Raw genomic sequence first — 19,608 nt, forward strand, 5'->3', positions numbered from 1 at the left:
CAGCTCTGTCTTTGACTGGGTGAGAAAGGCAACAGATAACGCCCCTCCTGGCAACTTTGATTGTTCTCATGCATTCCAGTGCATTGTGTTGCCTGCAGCTCAGCCTTCCCGATATCAGCATGTCAGTTTCTCCTTCAGACGCCTATTTCCTCTTACTTCTTTTGGTAGTGATTTATTCTTCTGTGTATTTGGATGAAGGGCCAAATCTAGATTGCCTTAAGTGGGAGCAGCTCCAGTGAAGCCAATGGAGTTATGCCCTTTTATGCCAGGCCTGGATTTGACCAAGAGGGATTAAAACAACTCTATAAATCTAAATCCAATATGTTCAAAAGGAACTAGTGATTTCAAGAGACTCACCATTTGGATGCCAAGCTTGAGATGTCTTTAAATGACCTGATTTTCAGAGTGCACAGCATTTTCTGAAAATCCAGCTCCTTTACGGTGTCTCAAGTTAAAATCAGAGGCATCCAAAATCACTAGTCCCTTTTGAAAATCTTGGCCTAATGCTCCGCTAGTGCCTAAATATGGATTAATTTCCCTAAATGTAGGCACCTGAATTTGCAAATCGAGGTCATAAATTATATCTCCATTTATATAATATTAATAAAGCTTTTTAAAAAGTCCACAGACCTTTGTTTTTCCCAGCTACGCAATTTGAACCCAGAGTTTAATAATCTTTTTCTTGCTTTTAGAGTTGGAGATTGCTAAAAGACAGGTAGAAATTGATAAGAAAGCCATAGATGAGCTGGTGAGAGAAAGGGACATATTAAACAAGGTGAGCTTGTTTTGCTAACACTGGTAAACAAATATCTTGCCTTGAATATGAGATGTCTGTAGCTTAAACCATGCTCCCCCACTTTCTATGAATTGAAACAACATTATACCTGTGAACACAAAAGGGACTTTTTAGTATTAGCATATAAAACAGCAGGGAGCTGTAAGTGTTATGTGCATTTGCCTTTATTGCAAACGTGTTATTTGATATTCTAAGCAGTTGATTACTCCTCTGCTTGTAGTATCTACAACATATTGAGTTTAATGTTAATCTAGTCAAATTAGGGCTGTGCTAATAAAAAACACACCATCTGTCTGCATCACAGCCTTGTCTGTTTTTAACCCTGATCTCTCCTGCCACCATTTAGATTCATTTCTCATGCTGACCATTTTTCATGTGTCCAGGGTTCTTATACCAGGCAATAATATCTTGTGCTTATTGGTATTTCCGAAACTGAGTTTGGTAGATTTGACTCTATAATGTGATTCTTTAGGTTCCTCACTTGGTTGAGAATCAAACATTGTTCTGCATCCTGAATGAGTCTATTACGGGGTCACCTTTTGAAGAAGGTGAAAAACTGATTCTTTAGTTTTGAAGGATTTTTTAAAGTGAGGTTAGAAAAGTAACTTGATTAAACTGAGATCTTGGTGTCCTGTTTATTCTCCTTCTGTGACTTGTAGGCCAACCTTGCTCAGTTTACAAGTTCAACCTGGTTACTAGAAAATGAGACTGGAAGGTGTTCCCCACTGCCTTCATTATCCCCCCTCCTGAATAACCCTCTCCATTCCTTCTGTAATGCAAACATCAGTATCCCAGCTTCCAATTCAAAAATACGGCCTCATTCTAGGGCCCTCTAGCAGGACTGGGAGCTCACGGGTCCTGCAGGACCTGCTGCTATAATAGTGGGAGCGGGTAAAATGTAGTTTGTTGAGGCCAATACTGTGTGGGCAAAAAACCCCAAACTGCAGTAATTTGCGGGAAAAAACTAAATCTCTGGTCAGTTTATCATAAGTAGAATTCCCGCAATGTAAAGCAAGTTTTTCTTTTTTTTTTTAAAATAAAGGTTTTAATACTTAAATTTAAGTGAGGAATAGAAAGAAATTTAGTGTCTATTATAACAGGAGTTAAAGTATTTTTTACATGGTTTAAGCGAGATTTGTTTTATTCTTTGAGTGGTAAAAATTGTGTCCGAATTCCCTTTATGTATATTATATATTAACTGAGGGTTGTTTTTTTGCTTTTTGTTTTGTTGTTTTTTAAGTAGCATGGGGAATCTGTCTCTTGCGGCATTTGTGGGATCTAAGTTTTGGGTGGGAGCGGGATAAAAATGCAAGAAACAACGCGGGAGTGGGTATTGCAGGGTGGGATGGGAGCAGGATTAAAAAAATAGTCCAATACAGGGCTCTGCCTCATTCTTTAGTGCAGTGGTCTCCAAACTGTGGGGTGTCCCTAGGGGCATGCAGAGGAACTTTCGGGGCGGGGTGCAGCAGAGCTTGGGCCAACCCCCATTGGGGGTGGGGAGGGAGTGCTAAGCAGCCCCGCTTTGCCCCCAGCTTCACTCCGGCCTTGCCTCCAGACACGGCTCTGGCTCCCAGCTCCAGCTCCGGCTCTGCTCCTGGCCCTGGCCTCAGCCTCAGGCCCCAGCTCCACTTCTGACCCCAGCCCCAGCCCTGGCCCCTGCCCTGACCCTGACCTGAGCCCATGGCTCCCGGCCACACCTCCGCTACTGACCACGGCCCCAGCTGTCAGCACCAACTTCATCCTAGCTGTGGCTCTGCTCCAGATCCTGGCTGTGGCCCAGCCCCACCCCCAGCCTCAGCCCGCGCCTCCCACCATGGCCCAGCCGCAGCTCCGCTCCCGGCCTTGGCCTTCAGCCTTATCCCAGCTCCTGGCTTCGGCCCCACTCCTGGCCTCAACAGTGGCTCCATTCCCAGCCGCGGCCCCAACCACAGCCCCTGCTCAGGCCTTGGTCCCTGGCCCCGACCATGGTCCTGTTCCTGGCCCTGGCTTCCGGGGGGGCACGGACAGATTATATTACGGGTAAGGGTGGGCATGCCATAAAAAGTTGGGGGACCACTGCTTTAGACTCATGGAGACATTTTCATGGTCATATTTGGAGACCGAGTGTCTGTAATTTAGCGAATCTGATAAGGTGTAACGACTCTAGGGCATCCCTAACCCACTCAGACAGAAGCTAGTGTTTAACATAGCGTGTACAGTGCAGCATTCTGAGTTACAGACATGGATGGTAATTGTTTCGGGATTCTTTTTGCAGAACTTGCTTAAGGCTGCCAGTGTCACTCAAAAGCAGCTGAACCTGGTGAAGCTCCATGAACAGTCCAAGAGGAACTTGGAAGAAGAAATTCAGAACTATAAGGATGAGGCTCAGAAGCAGAGGAAGATCATCTACCAGCTGGAAAAAGAGAGAGACCGTTATATCAATGAAGCTAGTGAACTCACCCAGAAGGTATGAGATGATTTGTGTACACACAAGATTCATCCATCTCTCTCTCTCTCTCCCTCTCAAAATTGGAGGGAGAGCAGATTCCGTTCCTGACATTTTAGATTTAGCTGATAGGTAGGATTGATCAATGGTCTGCAGAGAGTTTACAAAGGTTTTAATAAAGCTGGTGGGTTTTAGGCAGATCATTACACACAGGACTGTCTTGTACATTTGTACACCGTTCTAGGCTAGCATATTTTTTTTCTCCCCTATCTTCCATGTGTTTAAAAATAATTTTGGCCATGTCCATCCTCTGCCAGATTTTCCTGACGTTTTAACCAACTTCTCTTTGGCTCTGCTGCCTTGGTATTGCCCCAGATGGTGATCTTTACAAACTGATCATAGATTTATAGATTCCAAGGTGAGAAGGGACCACTGTGATCATTTAGTCCGATCTCCTATATAACAACAGACCAGAGAACTTCTCCAAAATAATTTAGAAAAACATCCAATCTCAATTTAAAATTTGTCAGTGATGGAGAATCCACCGTGACCCTTGGTAAATTGTTTCAGTGATTAATTACTTACAGGTTACTATCTTCAGGGGCCTAGGTTCAAATCAAAGTTGCTCCTTCATCAAGACCTTCCTTTTTCCTGCTTAAGTCACTTCTCTTTCTCAGTGTATGAAGACACATTACTGTGTTTCTGCTCTGTCTGGGAGGTCCAGTGAATGTGTCCATAGTGATTCTCAAGGCCAGGTATGCAAGGTTGCAGTGATACGCCAGGCAAGGCCACTGGGATCTGTGGGTATGTCTACACAGCAAAAAACAAACAAACAAACCCTCGCAACGCAAGTCTCAGAGCCTGGGTCAACAGACTTGGGCTTGTGGAGGGTCTCAGAGCTTGGGCTCCAGCCCAAGCCCAAATATCTACACTACTATCTTTAGCCCCGCAGCACGCACCCTATGAGCCCAAATCGGCTGACCTGGGCTCTGAGACTTGCTGCTGTAGGTCTTTTTTTTGCTGTGTAGATGTACCCTGAGTGTGCTGCCATTGCTTTTCTCCCAACCACTCTGCTCCGGGACTGAGAAATAGTCTGAGATTCAAACCTAGGTCTCCTGCATGTTACTTCTGAGAAAGAGATGTATTCTGTATTCATTTATGTCTTACTCTCTCAGCCCTATTTAAGCTGCAAAGCTGATCCTTCAAGCTGCCGAGTGCCCTCAAATTCCGCTGAAGGCAGTAGGAGTTGAAGATGCTCAGCACTCTGCAAGAAGAGCTCAGCACCTCACAGGATTGGGATTTGTAAAATTCCCTATTACCTCTGAACATACTAATTCAATCCAGTCTGTGATACATGGGCCACTCGGAGAATCTCTGCAAAAGCTTTGTGTTGTGTCCATTGCCTCCTATTATAGAATCATAGGACTGGAAGGGACCTCGAGAGATCATCTAGTCCAGTCCCCTGCACTCATAGCAGGACTAAGTATTATTTAGACCATCCCTGACAGGTGTTTGTCTAACCTGCTCTTAAAAATCTCCAATGATGGAGATTCCACAACTTCCCTAGGCAATTCATTCCAGTGCTTAACCACCCTGACAGGAAGTTTTTCCTAATGTCCAACCTAAACCGCCCTTGCTGCAATTTAAGCCCATTGCTTCTTATTCAATCCTCAGAGGTTAAGAACAATTTTTCTCCCTCCTTCTTGTAACAACCTTTTATGTACTTGAAAACTGTTCTCATGTCTCCTCTCAGTCTTCTCTTTTCCAGACTAAACAAACCGAATTTTTTCAATCTTCTCTCATAGGTCATGTTTTCTAGACCTTTAATCATTTTTGTTGCTGTTCTCTGGATTTTCTTCAATTTGTCCACATCTTTCCTGAAATGTGACTCCCAGAACTGGACACAATACCCCAGTTGAGGCCTAATCAGCGCAGAGTAGAATGGAAGAATTATTTCTTGTGTCTTGCTTACAACACTCCTGCTAATACATCCCAGAATCATGTTCACTTTTTTTCAACGGTGTTACACTGTTGACTCATATTTAGCTTGTGGTCCACTATGACCCCCAGATCCCTTTCAGCAGTACTCCTTCTTAGGCAGTCATTTCCCATTTTGTATGTGTGCAACTGATTGTTCCTTCCTAAGTGGAGTACTTTGCATTTATCCTTATTGAATTTCATCCTATTTACTTCAGACCGTTTCTCCAGTTTGTCCACATCATTTTGAATTATAATCTATCCTCCAAAGCACTTGCAACCCTCCCAGCTTGGTATCATCCGCAAACTTTATAAATGTACTCTCTATGCCATTATCTAAATCATTGATGAAGATATTGAACAGTACTGGACCCAGAACTGATCCCTGTGGGTCCCCACTCGATATGCCCTTCCAGCATGACTGTGAACCACTGATAACTACTCTCTGGGAATGATTTTCCAAACAGTTATGCACCCACCTTATAGTAGCTCCATCTAGGCTACATTTCCCTAGTTTGTTTATGAGAAGGTCATGCTAGACAGTATCAAAAGCCTTACTAAAGTCAAGAAATACCACGTCTACTGCTTCCCCCCATCCACGAGGCTTGTTACCCTGTGAAAGAAAGCTATCGGGTTGGTTTGACATGATTTGTTCTTGACAAATCCTTGCTGACTGTTATGTATCACCTTATCTTCTAGATGTTTGCAAATTGATTGCTTAATTATTTGCTCCATTATCTTTCCAGGTACAGAAGTTAAGCTGACTGGTCTAATTCCCTGGGTTGTCCGTATTTCCCTTTTTATAGATTGGCACTATATTTGCCCTTTTCCAGTCTTCTGGAGTCTCTCCTGTCTTCCGTGACTTTTCAAAGATAATCGCTAATGGCTCAGCTATCTCCTCAGTCAGCTCCTTGAGTATTCTAGGATGCATTTCATGAGGCCCTGGGGACTTGAAGACATCTAACTTGTCTAAGTAATTTTTAACTTGTTCTTCTTTCCCTATTTTAGCCTCTTCTGATCATACCTCATTTTCACTGGCATTCACTATGTTAGACGTCCAATCACCACCAACCTTCTTGGTGAAAACCGAAACAAAGAAGTCGTTAAGCAACTCTGCCATTTCCACATTTTCTGTTATTGTTTTTCTCCTCTAATTGAGTAATGGGCCTACCCTGTCTTTGGTCTTCCTCTTGCTTCTAATGTATTTTTAGAATGTTTTCTTGTTTCCCTTTATGTCTCTAGCTAGTTTGATCTTGTTTTGTGCTTTAGCCTTTCTAATTTCTTCCCTACATACTTGTGTTATTTGTTCATATTCATCCTTTGTAATTTGACCCAGTTTCCACTTTTTGCAGGACTCTTTTTTTGATTTTTAGATCAGGGTTCTCAAACTTCATTGCACAGCGACCCCCTTCTGATAGCAAAAATTACTACATGACCCCAGGAGGGGGACCAAAGCCTGAGCCTGACTAAGCCCCGCTGCCCTGGGTGGGCGGGGGAGGCCTAAGGGAGACTGTAACCTGAGCACCAACACTCAGGGTGAAGGCCTTGGGCTTCAGCTTCAGCCCTGAGCAGGGGGCTTGGGCTTCGGTCCCAGATTCCAGCAAGTCTAAGCCAACCCTGATGACCCCATTAAAATGGGGTTGCAACCCACTTTGGGGTCCCGACCCACAGTTTTAGAACTGCTGTTTCACAGTTTGAGAACTGCTGTTTTAGATCATTGAAGATTTCCTGGTTAAGCCAGGGTGTTCTCTTGCCATACTTCCTATCTTTCCTATGCAGTGGGATAGTTTGATTTTGTGCCCTTAATAATGTCTCTCTGAAAAACTGCCAACTGTCTTCAATTGTTTTTCTCCTTAGACTTGCTTCCCATGGGCTCTTACCTACCAACTCCCTGAGTTTGTTAACGTCTGCCTTCTGGAAATCCATTGTCTTTATTTTGCTGTTCTCCCTCCTACCATTCCTTAGAATCATGAACTCTCTCATTTCATGATCACTTTCACCCAAGCTGCCATCCTCTTTCAAATTCTCAACCAGTTCCTCCAAAATCAAAATCAAATCTAGAACAGCCTCTCCCCTAGTAACTTTCTCCACCTTCTGAAATAAAAAATTGTCTCCAATACGTTCCAAAAACTTGTTGGATAATCTGTGCCCTGCTGTGTTATTTTCCCAACAGATGTCGGGGTAGTTGAAGTCCCCCATCACCACCAAGTCCTGTGCTTTGGATGATTTTGTTAGTTGTTTAAAAAAAGCCTCATCCACCTCTTCTTCCTGGTTAGGTGGTCTGTAGTAGACCCCCTACCATGACATCACCCTTGTTTTTTACCCCTTTTATATTTATCCAGAGACTTTCAACAAGTCTGTCTCCTATTTCCATCTCAACCTCAGTCCAAGTGTGTACTTTTTAAATATATAAGGCAATACCTCCTCCCTTTTTTCCCTGCCTGTCCTTCCTGAGCAAGCTTTATCCTTCTGTATCGCTTTATTTCATATGGTGTGCTGAGGAACATGATGATGACATGTTCCATTAATTGCTGAAGATCACATTGGAGAGCTCTCCAAGAAGCTCATTGATTTACTGGGAAGCTAGCCTTCAAGCTGTTTCAACTCACAAGTTATTTGCTACCTTCTTACTTTATAATTGCCTCTTACAAATTCATGTGATCAGTGGCTTTTAAATCATCTTTGAATGATACATACCCTCTTGTCTGGCTTACTTCATATCATTTGTTTGGAATAATATTCCATTTAAGTGAGATTTCTCTTTATTCCAAAGTCACATTTTACATTCCCCTCCCCCCCACCCACTGCATCTAATCATGTAGCTATGAGTTAGGATCATTATAAAGTACGGTCAAGCTGTAAATCACAGAAATCAGAACGGCAAGGGTCTTGCTGTAGAACTATGCATTTCTGATTAGGGCTATGCACATTTTTTTGTACCTAAGGTGCAAAGGGATGAATGCTTGAGGGTTTTCTGACTTTTCCACTTCGGGTGCAACATTTTTGGCATTTAATCCGAAAGTTCCATAACCCTTTTACCCTAACACCTGTGCACCTGATGCAATGTGGTGGGAGGTGAAGTCCTTGCAGGTGTAGGCCACTCCTAAAACACCCATTCAAGTGCTCTCAGAGCCTGTCAGACAACAAACCATGGCAAAGTGTGGTCAATGGAATATTGGCCTCACTGTTGCAGAGCCTCAGGAAATCGGGCGCTAGGGCTGTTTGTGTAATGGTGCCTGTATTGTGTTTACCCATTTACAGGGGATTTTTATGCTTATTTGATTCACTAAGGGGCAAATCTAGACTCACCTTGCAGCTGCAGAGATCCCTGATCACATCAGGACTGGCAAGCAGAGCAAGATGCTGGGACCAGCGCAGTGTCACACCCTGTGTGTGCTCCTCAGAGGCTCCCTGCGCTCAGCTGCTCTTTCCTTTCTGAGGGCAGGCCTCTGGGTGAGGCTGGTGGATCTGTGATTATGCAAATCTCTCTGCTAACCATTCCCCCTTGCACAGTAACCTGTGGGGTAGTGGCAGCCCTTATACTGCAATAGAGGAGCCTTATGTCAACTTGGGGGAAGATTCTCTTCCCAGAGGCTCTCCCCGGTGACAGCCAGGGCTCTGCACCAATCAGTAGAGCTAGCCAGACTCCCAGGGGCACATGACTGCTGTGCTCCTGAGGGACTCTAGGAATGCCTGTCTGATGCCCCGCGCCTTCCAGAGCTCCTGCTGGGGCCTGCAATGCCACATTTCAGAGTAGCAGCCGTGTTAGTCTGTATCCACAAAAAGAACGGGAGTACTTGTGGCACCTTAGAGACTAACAAATTTATTTGAGCATAAGCTTTCGTGGGCTACATCCAACTTCTTTGGATGAAGAAGTGGGATGTAGCCCACGAAAGCTTATGCTCAAATAAATTTGTTAGTCTCTAAGGTGCCACAAGTACTCCTGTTCTTTTTGCCATGCCACACTGACCCTAGCACAGGTATGTAAGTTCAAAGCAGGACTGAGCCTTTCGAGCTACAATACTCTTCTTTCAGGCATCTGATGAATAGCCCGTAGTTTAAAGTTACAGGCAGGATGGCAAAGGATTTTATGGTGAGAAGTCGTGCTAGATTCACCCTTCTATTCATTGTGCCTGATTCTCTGCCCACCTACACCACTTTTACATTGGTGTAACTCCATTGACTTCAGCGGTGTGACTCCTGATTTACACCAATATAAATGAGAGGAAGATCTTTCCTATGTGGTCTGTATTAACTCACTACAAGTATCAGTGGGACATTTCTCTCTTTAGAAAGGCGGCTGTTTTCACCTGAAATGCCGAGTTGGTGGTAAAATCTCTGCTCCCTCTTGCAGCTTCAGACTCCCCATTCAGAATCTGTTGGACAGCAAACAGTTGAATAAACCCTTCAGTCTCACCTGTCATTGTTCCCTGGCCATGGTTAACTAGAGGTTACGAAGCAGTGTTGTATCTCCAAAAGCCCATTACAAGGTTAATGTCGTACCCAAGAAAATCCAGAAACCTATTTCTTTTTTAATACGCTTCATCTATAGAAAGCTTAATGCTATACCAGGACATTTAAGACATAGGCAGAACTTCTCAAGATCTCATAGCGGTTAAATAAAGTGAAGCAAATAAGCGCGGATCCAATATTGAGTTCTTGGGCAGGTTCACTGAACTGAATGGTGAAGAAGTAAATAATAGCCAAATATACACATAAGAGGTCCGAGGCTACAGTGGAAAGCTGCCTCGAAATAATGGCTGATTTTCCTTGCTAAGCTGAGGGCACACTGTGTCCCTCCACCAGTGTAAAGTTCCTTACTAGTGAATCCTATGCCACCAGTGTAAGGGGCGTGGCTGAGGAGAAGGGGGTGTGGCCAAGATTCTCACACCTGGCTGATCTCTGGCTGCCACATTGTCCCCTGGAGGCTGTTGGCAGGCAGTGCAATGTAGAAGAATCTTCTGGTTGCTCTAACATGCCCAAAGACTGACTGGCATGCAGCCAGCTCAAGATCAGGGGTGTACCAAGGCCACCTTGGCACCCCCATTCTGACGTGCACCATGCACTTCTTGCCCACAGCCAAGGATCTTGCTCAGTCTTTATACTGTAGTCTTGTTTAATGTCATGCCCCACAAAACGGGGTGTGGCACAAGATGCAAAATTGCATCAGTATAATTGCGCATGTTATGACTTAAAGGCAAATGCCTAACTGTCTTTCTCAACAATTTCCAGCCTGTTCACGCCCCAAACCTGCAGGCTCCACAGCAGCCCCCGGGGCAGGGGCTTAACACCCTCCCTGGGTTTTGCTCCCCACCCCCCGCCCTGGCCCTGGGTCCTGCCCCCAGGAAGCACGGGGCTGCTCCGTCCCCTAGGAATCCTCCCCTGCTGAGCCACCTCTCTGGCCGGGTTCACTGAGGCCCCTGCAGTCAGCTTCCCTGGGCCCTAGTGGGCAATGCGTCCTTAGGGCTTAACCCCTTCCTGCCCGCGCTGTAGCTGGGGGACAGGAGGCAGCTGGGTTATTATGTCAGTGGGCGGCTGGATTATGTCAGTGGCCAGCAGCAGCTGCAAGGTGTTAGCTGCCTTTTGACACTGTGAGGGCAGGAAGGGACAAGCTGCTTCCAGCCTCAGGGGATGGGGAGGGGAGGAGGGAAGGGAAAGAGATGAGCTCTGCAAAGACACGGGCCAGGTCATCCCTCCCCCCCCGCAAAGATGGAAGAGCTCCCTTCCCTTCCCTCCCGCACAGTGCAGAAAGGTGGCTGCTGGCCACATCATGGTGTGAACCCTGGCAGAAATCTGGGGAGAGGGGGGGTGTGAGCCTGTGTGCCCCTTACGTGTTGCGTCGGGAAGATGAGGCGCCGGGTACCAGGAGAGGCAGGTCCATCCTGGGGGCCCAGCCAGGCATGGAGGGTGGAGAGCGCTGGGCAGGGAGGGTTGGGTGGGTCAGTCGGTCACCCCCCCTCTGTGGGAGAGGTGTATGAGAGTGTGTGTGTGTCACCCCTCCCCGTGTGAACCCTAAAGCCTTAAACATAAGAAGGTAAATCAAAAGAATCCAACTATTCAGTATTTCTTTTTAACAGGGGCTCAGTCAACTTGATGTTAATTTGAATGTTTGTACTGCATAGTTTTGATTGATTGCTGTTGAACTTGCTTGAATACGCGTAATTTTACCGGGTGTCCCGTATTCAGCATAGAGAAATATGGTCACTCTAGCTTCGATGGTATGTAAATGAATAGGCTTGTGAACTCCCCCTGAAAGTTGCTGGGTGCCTTCAACCCTATTAGATTTGAGGGCACTCAGCCCCCCACAGGATCAGTCCCTGGGTCACATCATACATGCCTTTTTTGTATTTGTAAAGGGGAATTGTTTAAGTTTCATCACTTCAGAAAAGGCATAGTCAGCGTAAAAACCATGAGTACCAACTTGGAAAACTTAGTCCAGAAGTTTATTACACTTCTGTTGCATCAAATACAAGTTAAAGAGTTACAAATGCAGTGACCTACTTTCAAATCCTGCTTCAGCTTATATAGTCACTAGGCTACGCTGCAGATTTTAAACACTCTTTATTGATTTTCTCTCACTCTTATTACTATTGGCAGATTGTTTTAACACAAAAAGAAAAGGCAGGAGTAGATTATAAACTGGGACTCTGCTTTCATATTGCATTGCAAGCAGTTTCTGGGCTCCTCTGCAGTCAGCTACAAATGTGCTGGAACTCCATCCCCATTGCTGGGATAAAACTTTCTATATTTAGATACTCTCAGTCTCCAGAGTTGGGTGAAGTTGTCTAGTAGAGTCATCAATTAATTAAGCTCTTGCCCCATAGCCAGCCCCCTAAAGACCTTACAGTACATCGGCTCTGCTATCACATTCACAGAAGGGGACAACTATGCTAACTGCTAACTTTGCTGTTATTGCGTGTCTGTTCCAAACATTTTTATATTTCTTCCTGTGAATGTATATGAATATAAATTCTACTGGTACTTGAACCATTACCTTCAAGAATGGAGATGAGACACTTGGGTATGAATTGCAATTGTAATTCAGAGTTTATTCTTCCTGTGTGTCTATGCATAAAACTGTTTTGCTCATTTGTTTTTATACCTCGTGATATTTCTGCTCATTTTAAGGGTGGAATTCTTATCCCCACCTGCACGATGAAACCAAAACCAGATAGTCCTCAATTTGTGCCCCTGCCTGTTTTTAATTTTCTTTCTGTGCAATATTTGGTGCATTCTGGTTGAATATCCATACAATGCTGCTTGTTTATGCTCATCTGTTATGAAGTCTGCGCCAGCAGGTTGAGGGGGCTTATTTTTGATAGAGCATCACTAAAAAGTCCAGCAAAATGAGCAGGCAAACCATTTTTGTTGTTTCTTCTTTAACATAGTACTTGTCATTCCCCTTGAAGTGATACGCCACCAACACTTTAACAAGGATCTCCCTCGCAATTCTCCATCCCCATTGGCAATAAATGTGATCGTCCATGGGCAAAATGTTCCTTATCAAAATCCATCCATCACCATCCGTCTCCGTACTTCACCATTCCCAGCCCCTCGTGAATGCTACTATGGTAGCTTCTTACCTGGCTGTTTAGTTGTAAATATAATTGATTAACTCCCTTATTATTGTAATTATCCATCAAACATTTGGGATCAGATATTAGTTCAAACAACATTTAACTGTAAGGAAGGAAGAGAGACTGAAACCTCTTGTCCTTCACAGTGATCTATTTGCAATTGTAACCTGTTGGAATATATTATACATATTCTCTTTCTGTCTCTCTCCCTAATGAGTAGCTGGTAAACATCTGAAATCTGGCCCTGGCTTTCTAAAAAACCTAATGCTTTTCCTATGAATGCTGCTTTGTGTTGATCTGACCTTAAAGTGTGTCTGTATTCTGCCTTTGTGTCTGAGCCAAAGCCTAGGCATCAGGTAAAAATAAAATGTTCCCCCAAATCAGCAACTCAGAAAGGTTAAATTTCCCACTTGGACCAAACTAATCGTGGCTGTAGGCACAGATTCTTATTACAGGGATTTGCAGCTGCCACCTTAGATAAAAATCACAAAGTTTTGTCCCATCCTGAGAATCATGGGAAGATGGTTTAATCATGTTCATTTCCTATTTTCCGCTCCAGGTCCTCCAGCACATGGAAGATATCAAAGTGCGGGAAATGCAGATCTTTGACTACAAGAAGAAGATAGCAGAGGCTGAGACTAAATTAAAACAGCAACAGAATCTGTATGAAGCTGTGAGATCAGACAGGAACCTATACAGTAAAAATCTGATTGAAGCTCAGGTACAAGAATACATTTTTTACTCTGTGATTTTTGCTTGTTTGTTTTTGTTTTTGTTTTTTTAAGAAAATCATTCTCATTTATACTTTTGGAAAGGAAAGACAGATAAATAAAATCTGCACAGGTGATATGTGTGTGTATATATATGTGTGTGTGTGTGTTGGGCATTAATTTTTTAGGTCATCTGCTAATCTGGACAGTTTGCATTTGGACTGAGAAGTAAAATTTGCAATCCTCGTGCGCAATGTCAGACTGCTCCCTGCTTTGCGTGAAGACCCTGGCACTTTGGAGAGAGATATTCATATCATATAGAGAAATTTTTCCCTTTCTTTCCTTCCTTCCCTCCCCTCTTCTCTGCTCTCTGTTAGGTTTGGTATAAGCATATGGCAGACATGACATATGTGAAAATGAACCCCCCCACACACACACTCTCGCTGCTGTGACTCATGTATAAGAAAGCTGCAATGGAAGAAACACTTGTCAGGTGAGGTAGCATTTTCCCACATAACTAAATGTTTCCACCTGGCTTGTGAATTTCAGGCACTGTCATTCCCCTCAGATTACAATCCTCCACCTTTTCCCTGTGAATCCCTCCAGCAATACTGGAGGAAAGGTAAAGATCACTTGTATAAAAATATACTGCATTATTCAACAGTAATGGCCTAAACACTACAGAAATCGTATAGTAAACTGCAGAGTCTGGGATGTGGATGACTGTGGTTCAGAGCCTTGGGGTATTTGAGAGAACAAGGAAATATAAGATAAACATATAGACCACACTGAACATTTATAATCTGCCCTGAGTAAGGGGTGGCATGTAGCTGCATTGCTCTAGGAGCAGACCAGAGAAAGAGCAGTGCCAGAGAGTTACTGTTCCTACTTGTTCCCCACTATGGGGATGTCTGCACTATAATCAGGGGGTGCCACTGCAGGTTGTGTAGACATACCTGAGCTAGCTTTGATCTAGCTAGCTAAGGTACCAGAGCGGTGAAGCTCTGGCAGCGCCGGCTTCAGTGCAGACTAGCTGCCCGAGTAATTACCCAGGGTTTTGGGTGGGCTTGTACGGCCCACGCTGAAGCCTGTACCACCATGGCTTCGGTGCTATTGATACTCAAACTAGCTAGATTAAAGCTAGCTCAGGTATGTCTACATGACCTGCTACCATGGCCCATGGTTTCAGTGTAGAACTTCCCCAAGTCTGGGGAGGAGTAAGTTACTTCACCCCTTAGCGTGGAGCAGCTTACTTGCTCCCTCTGTGCATCCTACCAGCAACTCTGGCCACCAATGAGCAGAGGTGTATCCAAGACTCCTGTGACTCCCAAGCTCTCTCCGACCCTTGCTCACAGCCAGACGTTTCAGACAAATAGCCCCTGCTCTCCCCACTGCAGCTGGAGTCACTATCTGAGCAGAGCTGGTCAGGAGAGTAATGGGAGGGGGCTGCTCTCCTGTACTTCCTCTCTGTGGCCAGGTAAGGGCTGTGACAACATAACACGGAGTAATTGAGGATGAGTAGCTAACGTTCCTGTGAATGTTTGCGTGTGTGAAGCATCAGCAGAAATAAGGGTCAAGCATGTCATCGTCATTGTGGCAGATCCCAAAGGGATGTGGCCTCCTGGCAGATCAAGTGGATTGATTCTAGCTCGGTCCTTAAGGTGGTCTGGCTGGACATTCAGATTTTGTCCATCCCTGGCAATCTTGTTGTGCCACTGAAGCTTTGGCAACCTCGTGATTGCCAGCTGGGCAGCGGCATTTCTTGGAATGACAGTGCCTGAAATTCACATGCTTCATAATTCATTGGTCCTCCATCCTAATACATGTTCATACCAAGAAAGGCACCAAAACCAGGTGAAGCATGTAGAGAACACTAACTTACTTTCCTTTTATAATCGTTAAAGATACAGTATCACTTTAGAACACAAACTTCTTGCACCCCCCTACAGAATTGGCAGATACACTCTGAGTTAGGCTAACACATTAAACTCTTTAGCTAACTAAGGACATCTCAGTTGGAGGCCCTGGCATGGTGTATGTATATATACAGCCCACACAAAGATCTGTGCAGAATACTACCTACTACAGAGGCCATTAATTTACCCTTTAATGGATTATTTGATTTATAATTTGTGCTAGCTGACAGCTCTGTGTGTCAGAAGACTGCTGAGGGTAAAACATCCTTTTGGTTATAATCACACTGTACTGTATGTGGCAATAAAAAAAACAGTAATTCATAGTTCAGTAACAAGCCAGCCAGCCATGGAGAAAAAATGGCTTGGCTTAAAAACTATGCAAAATAGTAATTCCTCTTGGGAAGTAATATAAATTGGCAAAAGGTTATTTAGATAGAAGAAAGCTAGCTGTAGATATTTTTGGATTGTTTAATAACGAAAGGCTCTCCATTAACCAGCTCATGTTGCTTCTGCTCTCCAGGACATCCTAATCTCCAACTCAGTAAAATCTCTTGGCAAGGGACTCCTTGGCTGGGTTTGAAAGCATGCTTTCAGCTTTGGGGTTCTTTCCGACATTGGGAACACATTTATTCCTTTATTTAAATTAAACTAATCCTGTTCTTTGCAAAAATCACAGGACCCTTCATGTCCCCTTCCACATACAAAGATAGCAGTGTATTTGGGTATGTATCTGTGCTTCAGATTTTAAAATATCTGGTCTGCTTCCAGAGTGTGGGAGAGATTTATAGGCGGCTGTCTAGCAGACTTTTGAATTTAATTTTCTCCTGTTACATTTACATGAGTAATTGTGTGTATATGCACATGGGCAGTTCTAGTGGCAAAGGTTACATCATTGTCAGGGTCATTTAATTGACTTAGTACAAGAGCATTGGTCAGCAGTGTTTATGGAACTGCAGTGTATTCCCAAATCCCTTACTGCACACTATTTCATGCATCTGCCAAACACGTGTTGAATCCACTGATCTTCTTTTCATGTCACACTGTCACCAACCGGTCACTGCAATCATAAATCTACTGTATGTGTCTCAGTGTTATTTGTGAAAAGTGCCGTGACCCATCGTCAGTCTCATTTGATTAACTTTGTCAGTGTCAGTACTCTGGCCAGAGGCTTGGAGTTGGAGAACTGCTGTGTTAAGTGTCTTATGCAAAAATATTTCACTTATCTACCAAGTGGGGAATCTGCACGTATTGAATGTACTGTCCTCCAATTTTCTGTCACCATTCTTCACAGTCACTATCAGTCACGAACAAAAGCAGCCTCCCAATGTTGTACTAGCAGGTGACTCTCTGGATATAGGACCATATACAAGTGGTTCCATAGGTTAATTATCCACGGTCACTGATCTCTCTGCCATGCTATCTAACTTGACTTCAAACACCTTGCTGTATGTTCTGGGGCTGGAACATGTAAAAAATGTCTTCAGCCAAGGGACTTTTCTACCCCCTAACGCCCTCAGACCCACACAATCAAAGCCTGCATATAAGAGTTGGCTGGCTGACCACTTCGGATGTGTATATGGGTATTTGTGAAGGATTATGCTCATTTGCATACAGAGACATGCCTGGGCACATGAGTACTTTCATTTGGAAAAATAATAGCTCCCTCCCAACATTTGTGCAAACAAAGCACAGTTGTACAAGTGTTTGTTGAAGAGCAAGCCAATAAAGTCATGAAAACGGATAGGATCACAGTTGCATTATTCACTTATATCCACTGCTAGGTCCTATGATGTGTCCAGCACTCTAAATAAGGTGGCTTACAGTTTTATTGTTGTTGTCAATGGCCTTTTAACAGTCTGATTACTGCAATATCATGCCAGCATAAACATCAAATGACCGTGTAATGGAATTGTTTTTCTTTGCTAACGTTAAAAGTAATGTCTTCTATGCGCAGCTTAGTAGGATAAGGATTTGGTTGGGAGTCTTCAGGTGCTGTGGTTTAATGTCAAGTGTCAATATATCTTGAACTTCCAGGCACAAAATACTTGAATTCTCTTTTATCCCTTTTTAGAATCATAGAAATGTGGGGCTGCCAGGCCCCTCGAGAGGTTACCTAGTCATCCCCCTGTGCCGATGCAGGATTAAGTATACCTATCTCACCCCGACAGATGTTTGGTGAACATCTGTTTTGTCCCATTAGGACGAGATCACTGAAATGAAGAAAAAACTGAAGATCATGACACATCAGGTTGATCAGCTTAAAGAAGAGATCACAGCCAAAGAGGCAGCTCTTGTGAAAGTACATATGGAACATCAACGAATAGAAAAGGAAAAGGAAGCTCTGAAGGTAAGGCACCTTAGTTGTGCGGTATTTGCCAGGACTCATTAGGAAGGAAAGGACATGGTTTCAAAGGTTCTTTCATATTCCCTGGCCCATAGTACTTTGATGAACTCTTTAAGAACTATTCTGTAATTGCAGTATAACTCTCAATGGCCTTTACAGGTATTATGTGTATGAGTCTTCCATGTATGTGATGGAAGAATAGATCCTTTTGTTTCTCTGCACCTAAAATTGTAGTCGTCAGATTCCTAGATTACCTGTTGAAAGCTTAAATTCTCCCTCTCTTTCAAAACCCCAAACTGTGCTCACAAATATAGGGTTTTGTGGGTGTGCTGATTACATCATTCTCTGTAGAGTTGGCCCTTAGAATAGGAATTATTATTATAGAATTATTATTATCCTAGAATTATGAATTATTTGGGGAAGTTCTCTGGCCTGTGTTATACAAGAGGATAAGGCTAAATAATCACAGTGGTCCCTTCTGGGCTTGGAATCTGACCCTGTGATTACAAGTTTTGTTTCCTTTAATTTTTGTGTCTGTAGTTTTAAGTGCTAACACAGTACTACCACAGTTCTCAGTCCTGTATTGCTGTGTAACTAGCAAGCACAAGCCTTCAGAGAATCAGGTAGTATCTTACAGTAGCTCCCTCTGCTCAGAAAGAAACGTCACTATTGTGTGTATCTGTGTTAAATCAAAGGAAGGTGGCCCAGCGATCTCTTGTTCTTTTTCTCAGCATTCTCTGTAACCCCTCCTTGGATATATTATTACGTGTGTGTTGACAGCTCAACCCAATTTGCTCCTGTTTCCCAAGTCTGAGAGTTAGAGAAACAGTATCCATAGCAGGTCATTTTTCTCTTCACTTAGTCCCATAAAAAATCCCTTGCCATTTTCCACAGTGCTTTCTTTTTGTCAATGTCTCACTATGGTCCAATGACTCCTTAGGTTTTCAGCCACTGTCAGCACATTACAGTTATGACAGGATGTCAATAGAACTGTATAAAAAGGTGATTCCTCTATTGGTTCTGTCTCAGAGTTGTTATATCAGTTACAGAGAAGCCAAACAGCACCTAATATTCTGCGGGCAGGATTCTGCCTTAACCAGTTCTCAGGCCTGTCTTGTCACCTCAGAATCATCCACCATCAGTTTGACAGCAATTTGATTGTTACACTGTTTTACCTACTCAGTTATTCACTCACAAGTATGTCCATGGGCTAGCATCATGTTAGTGACTGGCTTCGGGGCATTGTGGCTTTTTTCACCTACGTGTGTCTGCTGAATGCAAAGGTAGAGAACTGTGAGAGGAATAACTGACATAGGCACAAAAGAGCCCAATTATTCTTCTGGCATGAAGGCTTCAATTTGTCCTGTTTGCACTGATGTGAAGAAAGCAGGCTTTGACTGAAAAATCAGCTAAGTGAAATTGTGTAACATGTAGGAGTAAGATTCACACAGGTACTTTTCTGCAAATATGAGGTTTATGCTTAATGCAGTAGCTTACAGGGATGTGTTACATATATGCATGATGAGCGAACTTTACATGAAGCCTGATCCAAAGCCCATTGGAGACAACAGGAGTCTTTCCATTGATTTAGGTAGGTTTTGGATCCGGCCTGTGGTTCTAAGTGGTTTGGTTAAGCATCCGGATGTATCTGAAACCTATCGGAATCTTGACCCTGCAGAATCGAGTTGGAGATTCCACACAAATAGCCACTACTGCAATTTCTAGCACTTGTGGTTCCAATCACAGGCAGAAAGCCCTTGGGAACAGCTTTCTCATGGGGTTGCAGCATTCCTGGTTCCAGCCCTGGCTGGAGATTGAAGGTTAAAAGGCCCTCTTCCCTGAACATTTCAGAATCTAAACAAC

General features: G+C 43.8%; 1 protein-coding gene across 1 annotated transcript in view; it reads left to right on the top strand.

The window, feature by feature from the left end:
* Positions 1–19,608, top strand: part of CFAP58 (cilia and flagella associated protein 58) — a 112,494-nt gene that overhangs the window by 34,479 nt on the left and 58,407 nt on the right. The window contains 4 exon segments of the mRNA XM_065407107.1: positions 693–775; positions 3,051–3,242; positions 13,335–13,496; positions 17,602–17,748. Coding sequence (XP_065263179.1) covers positions 693–775; positions 3,051–3,242; positions 13,335–13,496; positions 17,602–17,748 — 584 coding nt within the window.

The sequence above is a fragment of the Emys orbicularis genome, chromosome 7 (assembly GCF_028017835.1).
Source record: "Emys orbicularis isolate rEmyOrb1 chromosome 7, rEmyOrb1.hap1, whole genome shotgun sequence".
NCBI lineage: Eukaryota > Metazoa > Chordata > Testudines > Emydidae > Emys > Emys orbicularis.